General features: G+C 38.8%; 1 protein-coding gene across 1 annotated transcript; it reads left to right on the forward strand.

The window, feature by feature from the left end:
• Nucleotides 1-2,793: 2,793 nt before the first annotated feature.
• ZSWIM2 (zinc finger SWIM-type containing 2) lies at nucleotides 2,794-11,411 on the forward strand. The gene is made up of 9 exons (XM_032189961.1): nucleotides 2,794-2,937; nucleotides 3,037-3,113; nucleotides 3,527-3,567; nucleotides 4,939-5,155; nucleotides 5,439-5,690; nucleotides 5,946-6,030; nucleotides 7,090-7,208; nucleotides 8,351-8,504; nucleotides 9,217-11,411. Exons 1-9 carry the CDS (start codon nucleotides 2,794-2,796, stop codon nucleotides 9,976-9,978), a joined length of 1,851 nt encoding a protein of 616 aa, XP_032045852.1. The 3' UTR covers nucleotides 9,979-11,411.
• The last annotated feature ends 1,070 nt before the right edge of the window (nucleotides 11,412-12,481 follow it).

The raw sequence follows: 12,481 nt of genomic DNA on the forward strand, positions 1-12,481 counted from the left end.
AAGTCTTGACTTAAAACATCACAATTTCAACAAGACAGAGCAGAGTACCCTTTTCTTTTTGATTTCAGCTAGCTTCAATTCTGGATATCAGACACTTGCTATGCGTGTAGGAAAACCCAGATTTGACTTTCTAAAGAGATGAGAATTGAAATTGTCTTTAATTTTCCCTCAGCTCGGAGTTCAATTCAGAACTGGCCTCTAGCAGTATTCAAAACTGCATGACATTAAGGGGGAAATAAATCTCTATTGTCTGGACATATCTTGGTAACAGTTCAGAGAGATGAAGATGGATGATGCCACGCATCTGTACCTCTTATAAAGTCAACAAAACTCTCAAGAAACTTTTATGTAATGATGTGAGAGATGAAGTTCTCATTGCCTTAAAATACAATAAAACAAAATAAGAGGCACACACTGTCTCAAACAATATTAGAAAAAAATCCCTATTACACAACAGTTATTTCTAAAGACTATTCATACAGTTGGATCCTGCCACATAGCGTGAAGACTGTCACGGTACGAATATGCTATTCAAGATGCTAGGCACGCTGGCCAAGATCTGTACAAACTGATCTGCTTTGAAGATGAAGAAAACGGTGTCATTTTGCCTTTCGTAATGCTTCAAGGGGAAAAGGATTGAAAACACTTGACAGAACAAAAGGTGAATCAGTATCAGACGGGCTCTACAACAGAAATAGTTCCAAAGACAATCACACCTTGTAAAATCAAAATGTCACACCTAGTGTGGTGACATGGGTTAGTTTGTATCTGCAGATAGAAAGGGTCTGTCACACTGTATATGTAATAACCAATTATAACAATATTCCTCACGTGCTAGAACTCCCTATATCATGACTTGTGAAACCTGTCCAATATACATATATTGTGTCTACCAATCTGTAATATTTACTATAACAGTTTCTTTTCTAAAGTTTGCTGTTTAAACAAGTTCAACCCCCCCCCCCCAAAAAAAAAAAAAAAAAAATTAGTCACATTTAGTCACACATATTTATATATAATATAAATATATATATATGAAATATTTAGTCACACATATTTAGTCACACAAAAATATGTGCATACATTATCACATGAGTTAGTTACAGGGGTAAAGTTACTGAGAACACCAATAGATCATGTACAGGCAGCAAAAGGCGTAGCAGGATCTTTAACTGCAACAAGAAATTAAAATTGTATAAACCACAAGACAATGCACTGGGCTTTGCCATTCTTAAAATTCCTCTTTCCACAGGTAAGGTATTTCTGTACAGCTGTTAATGGTATGACATCTTAAGGTTATTGAAAAAAAAAAAAGTTTGGTTGGTTGGTTGTTAATCTCCTACAATGTCATTCAGGAGAGATGATGTAAGGTAAGGATAAAGATAAAGAGATGATGGCAGGTAAGGATAAAGAAAAGATGTGAACAAGCTGATCCAGAAGATTTCACAAGAAGTCTGTGACATCTGGCCAAAAAGTGCACGCAGGATTTACTAAGAAACACTACACCATCTTCGTCACTTGATCTTCTTCCAGCTCCCTACCTGTGAACCTTGACGTGTTTGTATAGGGGCTTGTGAATTGGTTAAAAGAATAAGGTCTGATGGTTATTTTACACGTTGCTTAGTTCAATTGTGTGGTTTTGTGTTTGTTGTTCTTGTTTATTTTTTAAAAGCAAGGTCTCAGCCTTTGATTTGGAGTTCTGACCACATGCACTTCCAGACCCCATTTCCTACTTACCCCTTCAGCCCTTCTGGTTTGACTTGTCCACTTGAGCTCACTCATCACTCTTTTGACCAACCTGAGTGGCTGCATCATGTCAGTACCCCAAGTCACCCTGTAGTCTTCCCTGTATCCTTCACACCACTCACACCAGTTCTTCCTGTACCAGGTTCCCTGGCTGCTTCCTTCTCCAAGCTAACATTCAATAAAGAAAAACAAAACACAACAAAACAACATTTCCTAAGCTTCTCACCTCTGCACTGATTTGGATCGGGGTCCTGCAGCTAGATGAGGTTTTCTTCATAGACACTTTCCTCCACCGCCTGGCGTGAGGGCAGGCTCTGTTCTGAGGTGGCGCAGCCTTCCCCTAACCTCGTATCGCCTCCATGGCCCCCCGCTGCCTCTGCCTGCCCTCCTGGGACCTCTCCAGGCCCTGCTGCTTCCCGGCGGGGCTTTAGTCACTTCTGAAATAAAAAGGCAGTTCAGCAAAGCCTCCCACATGATAAAAGTAGCCCCTGATGTCTTTAACAAACATCGAGAGGGAGTTGGACCCCCGTTACTCCGTGTGTTTTACATTCTGGGGAAAAACTATGCAATCTACTTTGTTATCAAAAGAATTGTAACTATCAGCTGTGCTGTTTGAAGAATTGATACAAATGTTTAAAGGAAAGTGGAAACAAACAGAAGAGTGATTTTTATTTATTTATTTATTTATTTTTGGAAAGCCTATAGGGACCGTGACACAACCGAAAAACCCGCCCCTTTCTGCGGTAAATGTTTTCGGAGCCATTCCCCCCTCACGAGAAGCACGTGAGATAAACCGGGGGGATTCCAACCGCGTCAAAACAGAACCGGCGAGTACCAGAAGAGAGGATGCTGCTACCACTGACGGACAGCACGAAGAGCAGCCGGTACTGCAAGGAACGCCGCCGCTTCACAGCCCCAGCCCCGCGACACCTGCGGGCAGCCGGCGGCTCCGGGGTCGCCTCACGAAATGGCGGCCGAGCCGCCGCCGCCTGAGGGCCGTTGGCGGCGGTTGCGGCCGTTGTGGAGGCGCGCGGCTGCCGCGCGGCCATGGCGGGGCGGCGGCAGGAGGCGGGCGCGGCGCTGAGGCGGCGGCAGGAGCGGGCGCTGCGCGGCACCATGCGCGTCGTCAGGGAGCTGGGGCCCGCCGCCTTCCTGCTGCAGGAGGACGGCCGCCGCGGGCCGCCGCTCAGGGTGGGTGGGGGGGTTGGGGGGTGTGTGGGGACACACGCACGGCTTGGTCCGGGTGTGGGGTGAGGCGGCCATGGCGGCTGCTGGGCGCTGTCCTTGCAGGTGCTGCTCGGAGCGCCGCACTCGTGCAGCTGCGGCACCGCCCGGGCGGGAGCGGGGCTCTGCGAGCACCTCTGCTGGTGAGGGGGCGCGGCCGGAGGGGAGGGGACGGGACGGGGCGGGGGGACAAAGATAAGGCTGGTATCAGCCACTGGCACATCCCAGAGATGGGGACCAGGAGGGGAGAGACGGGTCCTAAGCACCTCACAGCCCCAGGAAGGAATGGCAAAGCAGCAAAGCAGGGAAGGGACAGGGATATATACTCAGAATGGGACTAACCCTTGTATTTTAAACATGGATTTCCACCAATTTATATGTATTTAGCTGAATTTGCCACAGCAAGATGACTCACTGTCTCACATCACACACACTACATGCTCCGTGAAGCCCTGAGATTCTTACAAAGCTGCTCCAATTACATTCTAAAGCTGAACTAACAACTAACTTGATATTGATGTTCTTACGTAGCAGATACTTTGGTTATAAATTGCAGGATTCTTCTGAAAAAATACCGATTACCAAGAGATCATGAATGTAAGTATTTGCATCACTTTTATGGGTTGCAGGTAGAGTTTACTAATTTTAAATGGATGAAGCATTGTCCTCAAGTTTCAGTCTTGTTCTTCCTCCTCTCCCACGTCCACTTAAAAAAGAAAAAAAAAAAAATAGCACTCTTGCATATAGCACATTTTCCCATTTGTTTCCCTTTTCCCCTGATACAGAAAACTTACATTACTTCACTGACTACAGCTGCAGGCTCAGGAAAAATAAAAATACAGAATAGCTAATCAGTTGCAACAATGTCAGAGAGAAGGAAGAAAGAATTTAGAAAAACACCTTGTATCAAAGTTAATCCAGTATTCTCCAGACACTCTTAGAGAGCAGCCACTGACATACTTGGTGCTTTCCCTAGTCAGAAAGTAGCTACAGAAGTACAGCTCATCTTTTATACCAAAAAAGCTGTAATAACTTCTCTAGGTTACTCCACCACTTCTACTTTTGCAGCATCTAAACTGTAGTATTTGCTGCATGCTGTAAATGTCAAAAAGATTTTGTAATCCTTTACTCGTTTTGCCATTTATCACTTTCTGTCACCCAAACCACAAAGCTTTCCAATACAGACCGTATAAACTGCATGTTAAGAAGCAGGTTCTCAAGTACTTTCTTAGACTTCCTTTTCTAGGACTTGAGTAACTCCAGTAACTTCAATATTCTACAAAATTATTGGTGTAAAGATCTCTTCTCATGTAGTAACCATAACAAAACAGCTAAATACAAACCAACTTTAAAGAATGGCCACTATTCCAAAAGATACTTTAAAAAATATATATATATTTATATATATACATATGAAATCAACTATCTCATACATAGTCAGAAACTGGTTTGTATATTTCTATCTGAACTATATTTGTTAGAAGAGTTACTCTGAGGCATAGGCAACAATTTCAGTAGACAGTTGGATTTCATCTTAACTCAGAAAACTTCACACCTAGTTTCTGGCTGAGGAATTATAGTGGCATGTGGTATCAGAACTATATCCAGACTGTGTTTCAGAGAACAGAGTGATTTGCCAAAACTGCATGTTTGCAGAGGAATGTCTTACCTTGTATCACTTCCCCCTCGCAAAAATAAGGAAACTTCAAGGAGAGAGCCCTTCAGTGTTTTACTGAAATATCAGTATTTTGTTGAGATAAGCCTCTTGAATAAAATTGCATAGACAATATTGTAAACATTTTCTGTACAAGCTGTAAAAAAAAACAATTTAGATCATTTTGTAATATATACAATATGTTTCATCCCCCACAGAGAAGGTCCCCACTGCATTTTATAGATGGAAAACTATTAGAAGAGCTAAGTAGAGAGTTCTGTCAGAAAATCTAAAGCTGTGTTTACTTTTGCTAGATGCTTGTAAGTCGGGTCTTCTCGAAAGAGAAATTGAGGAGATACTTGAGCGATTGCATCAGAAACCAACACAAAATGCAAAACAAGCTCTCCTCTCACAAACACCACATGAAGAGAATGACAGATGCATTCATCAGAAAGAAATTGACAAAGAGGATGTTTGTCCCATTTGTCAGGAGGAGTTACTAAAGAAAATGCTTCCCATCACTTACTGCAGGTTAAGTGCACCATTTATTCTTTGTCTTGCTATATATATATATATACATATATAATTATAGAATAGGTGTTACAAGATCTACTAATACTGTTACCATCAATACACAATTAAGAGTATCTGACTGTTATTGTAGCCCTTTTCCAATCTTAAAAATTTAGCAATCATAGGAGTTGAACTGTGGGTAGAGAACGAGGAAGAGAAAAGGAAGAGTGCTTAGTATTGCTATGTGATTTTTCTAATATGCTTATAAAAGATGACAGAAATAGCTATTTGTTTTCTGTAGATACAGCTGTGGTAACAATGTACACATAAAATGCATGAAAATTTGGGCTGACCACCAAGATGAAACTGAGAAAGATTCTGTAGTGAAATGCCCACTCTGCAGGGAAAAATTTGCACCTCTAAAGCTCATTCTAGAAGAATTTAGAAACTCTAATCAACTTGTGACTGCAACAGAGAAAGCAAGACTGGATACGCACCTCGGAATCCCTTGCAATAACTGCAGAGTATTTCCAATTGTGGGAAAGTGCTACAAGTATGTACTTTTAAATCCAGATTTTGACAGTGTTGTGTCTTTGAGTATCTCTCTTAGCTCACTGCTTATTCCTCTGTCTTTATTATAAGAAGTGACTTCATCTACAGTGTAGAGAGCCCATCTCCAAGCAGTGCTGTATGTATTTGGGATTGGCCTTTTCCGAATCATAAATTTACCTACTACTTTATCAATGCGTTGACTGTTTGCTGTGCTAACTCCTTGTTCTGTTGATGTGGTTTTGTTTTTTCCTTTTAGGTGCACGGAGTGTGCTGACTATCACCTATGCCATGAATGTTTCATTAGTTTCTGCCATTCTCCACATGTTTTTCTTTTTAGACAGGTATCAAACAGGTTTTCTTTGTTGTATCCTATGCTGACCTTTGTAATATTAATTGATTTTGTTTCCCCTTATGCAAATCATGCAGACACTGCATTAAATTTACTTTGCTACAAGCTAAGTGGCTACAGAAAGATACTAAACTAAGAAGAAAAAAAAAAAAAAAACACCTTAATCTATGAGCTTAGTTGCTCTCTGCCTGTAAACATTGCATAATGGCACCCTTATATAGGCAGCTGCAAATGCATCCTAGCTCATTCAGCCTACCTTTCCAGTTCCTCTATGTAAATAACCCCTTATAGCTTGCAATGTAATGAAAAAAAAAAAAAAAAAGTCATAGGAACCAACGTTAAATGAGAAGATTTTGGAGGGGCTTTGAGCTCTGCTTCTCCAGGGCAGAAGCACAATGAATCAGCACTAGAGATCTCCCTAATTAAATTTAACTGTGCCTTATTAAATTCTCAGTCGTATTACCCACAACACCAGTCACCTTCTGTAAGAGGCATACCTGAGACAATTACAGGCTGGTGGCAGTTTGTCAGCATGTTTTCTCCAAATGAGTGCTACAAGATTGTTGCTCAGAGTCCAGGAATAGAACAAGAGTACAAAGCCCTCAAAAATAACTATCAGTGATAATGTATATATGCAGTTCTACAAATAGTGGATTTGGGGTATAGAAGAGGCAGCTATGTAGCATCAGAGCAGTGAAAAATTAGTCATATTACCAGAACAACCATAATTGGATATCCTCACACCTTAAAAGTCATTTTTGCTGCCAATTTGTCTTAGGTTTTCCAGAAAAAACACTTCTTCAGGTTTGCCATTCATAAAAGACAAACATTAAGAATGTCTCCAAGTTCTAGCTGAAGTAAATCTTTTCTGTTCCAGCCTTTGCAAAGATCTGAGTAAGAGGTTTCACTTAAGACAGCTAATTTTATTTGCCACACCAAAAATAGTTAGGGAACATATTTGTTGTACAACTTATTCTTAGCCGTTCTTTGTGTTGCTTATAGGTGTTTATATCTTGAGTTCAATTTGTCTCAATCCTTTTGCATGTTACAGAAGAGAAATAAGAAATGGAGAGCTCTTGAACAGCCTTCAGAATTATCAGCCCAAGGAGGAACATATAAAAGCTTTAACCCAGCAAATAATTCTGAAGAAAAGCTATTATATCTTCAGAAGTAAGAACTTGTCCTTTTCTCTACTATTTAGTACGACAAACACAAAACATATTCAGTAACACTTTCTTTAACTGTATCTAAAACAATTTTAACAAGCAATAAATGTTTTAGTAAGAACATTCTTCTAATACTTCTAATGAAGCAACAAGTTGCTTTAGCATTGTTAAAATTATATATATGGCGAATGAAGTAATTCTTTTCATGTAGCTTAGAAAGTCACAGCACAATACTAATAAAAATTACATTCTAAAAGTGAAAATATCCCTTGTTCAATAGTATTTTTCAAAGTGCCTTCAATTTTTCACTCAACAAACTTGGATAACAAATACAATGAACAAAATTCAACTGACAGCTTTATCATACAAAAATAAAACAGATGATATAGAGAAACAAAAGTTTTTGGTTATCTCTGTATCTGTTATCTCAACGCACAAGACTCTCATTAGAAAAACAGCATAACCTGATGTAGGTACTGCATGCATAGAAGATTAACATTTTAAAAACTTGATAATTCTAGGATCATCTCAGAAATGAATCAGTACTACCCAAAGAAAACATTTCTGATATTCTGATATTATAAACAACTGTTCCAGGTAGTAGTAGTTCTACACCAAGTGTCACACCTTAGAAGATGATGTTCTTATCCTTATCTTATGCTTTTATCAAAAATATAGAAGTAAAAGCTACTGAAAAGGATTACCTGTTGAGATATTTATTCAGACATTATTTACTTCTCATTCAAAACTAGAACCACTACAGGATTAAGTTTAGAGCCTGATACCACAATTTCAAGCTGAAGGTAGTTTTGCATAAGAATATTTGGGTTATGAATTCTGAGCTTGGATTTCAAAAGCTCGTAACTCATAGCTTTTGTTCAGGAAAATTGATGTAGAAATTGTTGCATGAAATCCAATGGTTTACATTATGCAACTACTCAGGCTAAGTGAGCATACTAGTTGGTGTCCTGAGAGATCCAAGTGTCTGACTTGCACAGCAGCTCTGGTTTAGCAGACTGGTTAGACTATCTTAATTATTAAAGGTATTATTACAGAGAAGCCTTTGTCAAAGCCAATTTATCGTTCTGAAGTATTCACCTTTAGTTGCTATTTTTCTTAATTCACTGTTGTTTTGTTTTGTTTTAGGACTACTTGTACCCCAAAGAACATTGTGAAGTCTTTACCTGTTATTTTAGTTAGCAAACACAGTACTTTACTTGCCCCAGGTATTCAATGTAGACTCTGTTTGAAGAGCTTTCATCTTGGTCAGTATGTAAGACTCCTGCCATGTAATCACAAGGTAAGAGGTTAAAACAAGTGCCTTTAATATTAAGACCAAAATCTTCACATAACCTTTTAACTTGTAGCATGCCAGATTGTGCAGTTGACACTGATGTTATCCATAGCTACATAATTTGGAAGTATATAGGACCCAGCCAGCCTTTAAATTTCACTTTTGTTAGTTTGTACCAGCAGCCTTAAGCAAGCCCACAGAAGATAGCCCTTTTCAGATTTACCTTGTTCTAGTTTGCCTGGTCAGAAGTATTTTCTTTCATTGATAACCTGATAGGAGTAATGTAAATCCAAACGTGCAGTCTCAGTAATTACTACTGCCCTTTAGCCCAGACTTGACATGGAACACAGTCAAAAGGGGAATTAAAGAGAAAGCTACTAAGGATCAGTGCTGATTCCCCATTTTAATGAGCATGTGTAATCTTATTCTGTGACAGTAACTTCATTGTTGGAGCACCTTAAGAACTGTGATCTAAACACCCAGTTTGTAGCAGCCTGTAATTTTTTAATTAGCTTCCTTTAGCCTGATAGTGCCCCAAACTTAGAGTGCATTCATTCTGTACATCAGCAGCATAGCACCCAGTGAAGTTCCTCTTGGTTTGCATTCAGGGCACTTGAAGAAATGTCTTCTTAGAATCACTGCTACATTGATTAGCCCATATTTAGTTAATATGATATTATATATAATATTATGAAAGAGGTGACCTTTGTCTTTTAAGTTTCATAGGGAATGTATTGACTGTTGGCTACTACACCGAAAAAACACATGTCCTATTGATGAATACGTTATATACAATCCCCTCACTTGGAAGGATACACCAGCCAAACAGGAGAACTTCCCAGCAGGTTCTCATACAAGTGTTAAAAGACTTGTAAAACAAGGGAAACCGGAAATGTGTGTCTCTGGAAGTCAATTTTATCTCAAGCAAGGATCATCTGCATATACATCAGGAAGTTCTGGAAGTAGCTTCAAAAAGCTTCCTAATACCAGTGTGCCAGAAACTCAAAAGGATTTAAGAAGTTTTAGCAACCTCCATCTAGGTAATTCTGATCCTAACAGCAGCAGAACTCTATGCAATTTTTCTAGGCACGGTAAGGATATTTCTCTAAGCTCTTGTGAAGCAGCATTTTCTGTGAAGTCCAGCACTATTAGGAAGGCTGACATTCATAATGCTTTCAGAAGCCCACACCTGATTGACTGCAGCAAAACAAGGCAAGTATTTCCTATTAGAAAAGATTACTGTGATAATTCTACAAATGAAAGATACCCCAGGGAGCTGAATTTGAAAATCAATTTGTGTGCAACAAGCCATTCTTCAAAAAAAGGTAGTAAAGATATTGGAAACACCATCCACCAACAAAGGCTCCTAACAAAGCGACTGCCTAAAGATAACCATCTTAACTTTAAACAAACAAAAACAGATTTATTATTGGAAGGAATTCCACTGCATGCCAGCTCACGATTTCCTTGTTTTAAATAACACAGCTGTATTTTTATTTCTATAATCCATACACAGGATTTCTTAGAGACCAAGACACAAGTTAATAAGTGAATAATCCCATGGCATGAACTGCAGATACTACAAAAACTAACCCACTGCTGTTGAGTGCTGCAAGAAATGTTTGCCTTAGATCACCTCAAACACAGGAACTCATCTGGCTGGTGTAGACACGTTTCAGAAAATAGCTACATACTTGTAAAATTGTCACCATTTCTTATTTGCAAGTTTTTAACCTTCAGTCAAGTAAATTACTCAAAAGAAATGTAAAATGTAGAGAGCTTTTATATTCTTAAAGACCAATTAGATCATTCTTAAAGACCAATTAGATCAAAGTTCCTATTCAGAGGTGTAACGAAGCCAGACTGATTTTAACATTATTGCTGAGTCATATCAAATCTGCTGTTTTCAGTGTGCAATAATAAAAGCAAGATGAGCAAGAAACTATATATGTGTCAGGTACATTCTGTATGATCTGCTGTCACTTACTAATAATTAATTCCTCAGAAGAGGAGCTAAGCCTTGAATTAGCATATAGGAACCACAGCTATTTTCAACTGTGTATAGGTGGCCAAGCCAAAGAACTACCAAGTATAACAATTATTTCCCAAATGGCAATATAATAAATTTTAATTAACATGGCAGGAGAACCTTTGCAAAGTGCTTGCCTGTAGTCTTGTAGGGTTTCTGAACAATGATGAAATTCATGAAACATGGTTTTTGTGAAGTTTAGAAAAGAGTAAAGCTTGAGAAATACTATCATTAGATAAAATTAAAAACAGGACATTATGCCCTGGAGTTCCACTTAAGCTCTTCTGTATCACAGAATCGTCCTGTTCTACCTGGATTCTACTCAGATAATCTACTTTGAGATTTGTAGTTGGAATTGACATCTGTCTTCTGCGTTGTGCAGACATGCAGAAATCTTTTATTTTTCCCTCAGAGCCACAGAAAATGTCTAAATGGAAGAGTGGAGAAGAAAGATTATGAGCAAGAGCAAAACCTGAAGTAATATTCTTGTTCTCTGAGTACCCCTTTCCAATTAAGCAAAATCAATTTACACTGTAATCTTAATTGCACTATCCAAGGAACAGTAATCAGATTTAACATGGATATAGAAGCCTTTCTTAACTAGAAATGGGACAGAGAATATGACTGAATTAGAATTGGTAAACTTCTAAGGACAATAACAGTCTTTTATCATTGGAATTATGGCGATGCGAAATACAGTCTTTTAGTGTTATTTAGAAAAGAAGTGTTACATGAGACAAATACATTCCTACACAATGTATTATTTCAAAGACATTCAAATCAGTGGTTTGCAGGGACAGGACGAGGAGTAATGGTCACAAGATAGAGCCCAGGAAGTCCCGCACCAACACGCGAAAGCACTTCTTCACAGTGAGGGTGATGGAGCACTGGGACAGGCTGCCCAGGGAGGCTGTGGAGTCTCCTTCTCTGGAGATATTCAAGGCCCATCTGGACGCCTACCTGGGCAGCCTGCCCTAAGGAACCTGCTCTGGCAGTGGGGTTGGGCCCTATGATCTTTTGAGGTCCCTTCCAACCCCTTCAATTCTGTGATTCTGTGAAATGAAAATTAAGGGACTGATGACTTTTTAAAACTATTTTATTATATTGCATAAACTATGACATTTTACAAATCTTAGTTACATTTTTAGCAACAGACACACTGATACCGTAACAGAGATGAAAATACACCTCTGACAAAATATAAAAAGGTAGAAATACTTAAAACCTGGATGCTGAATATCAAGAGTGTTTTAAATGAACTATACCTGCTCTTGAGCGTTTCTGAAAGACTGCCACAGTAATGAAGTTTCTGTTGATTGTAAGGCTCCAACATGCAAGGTGGTGACCACAGCCGGTGTCATCAGCTCACCTACGTTTCAGCACCTCAGTAATGGTTTATGATCTCCATGCTCTAGTGTGCACGAAAAAGTTTTTACACAGTAGCAAGATGATGTAAAAATGGTATTGGACTGAAGTGCAACAAGTGCCTCAAAGGAACTGAATCAGTTAAATGGAAGAAAAAAGTACCACTGCACTTTTGGGGAGGCGCAAATATAGAAATGTAGATCAAAGAAATTGTAAATTGTAGATTGAAGAAATTATAGAAATGAACTGACAAAAAAAAAGTTACATTTGGTAAAATCACTTTTAAGCTGAGTGCTAATGCTAGAAATTATAAATACAGCTTTCACCCACCAGTCTTAAAATAACGTGAAGTCATTTTTTTTTCTTTTAAATAAGCATAACACAAAAAGACTGCTTTTAAAATAAAACAAAGCTCAAATTAAAAATCTCTTAACCAACCTTTCATATGAATTCTTTATCAGAAATGTACCGGCTCACAATTAGAAGTGTGGCACAATTTAGTGAGAATTCTATAAAAGAAGGCTCATTTTTAACTCTGTAGGCCTACCATTGTGTTTTGCATATGTATGATTCCACCAAATCTTAAACA

Source organism: Aythya fuligula, chromosome 6 (genome assembly GCF_009819795.1).
Source record: "Aythya fuligula isolate bAytFul2 chromosome 6, bAytFul2.pri, whole genome shotgun sequence".
Taxonomy (NCBI): Eukaryota; Metazoa; Chordata; class Aves; order Anseriformes; family Anatidae; genus Aythya; species Aythya fuligula.

Coding starts and splice junctions, on each gene's coding strand:
- ZSWIM2 (XM_032189961.1), top strand. CDS start 2,794: ATGGCGGGGCGGCGGCAGGAGGCGGGCGCGGCGCTGAGGCGGCGGCAG. Junction 5,156..5,438: donor CTTCCCATCACTTACTGCAG/GTTAAGTGCACC, acceptor TGTTTTCTGTAG/ATACAGCTGTGGTAACAATG. Junction 7,209..8,350: donor AAGCTATTATATCTTCAGAA/GTAAGAACTTGT, acceptor GTTTTGTTTTAG/GACTACTTGTACCCCAAAGA.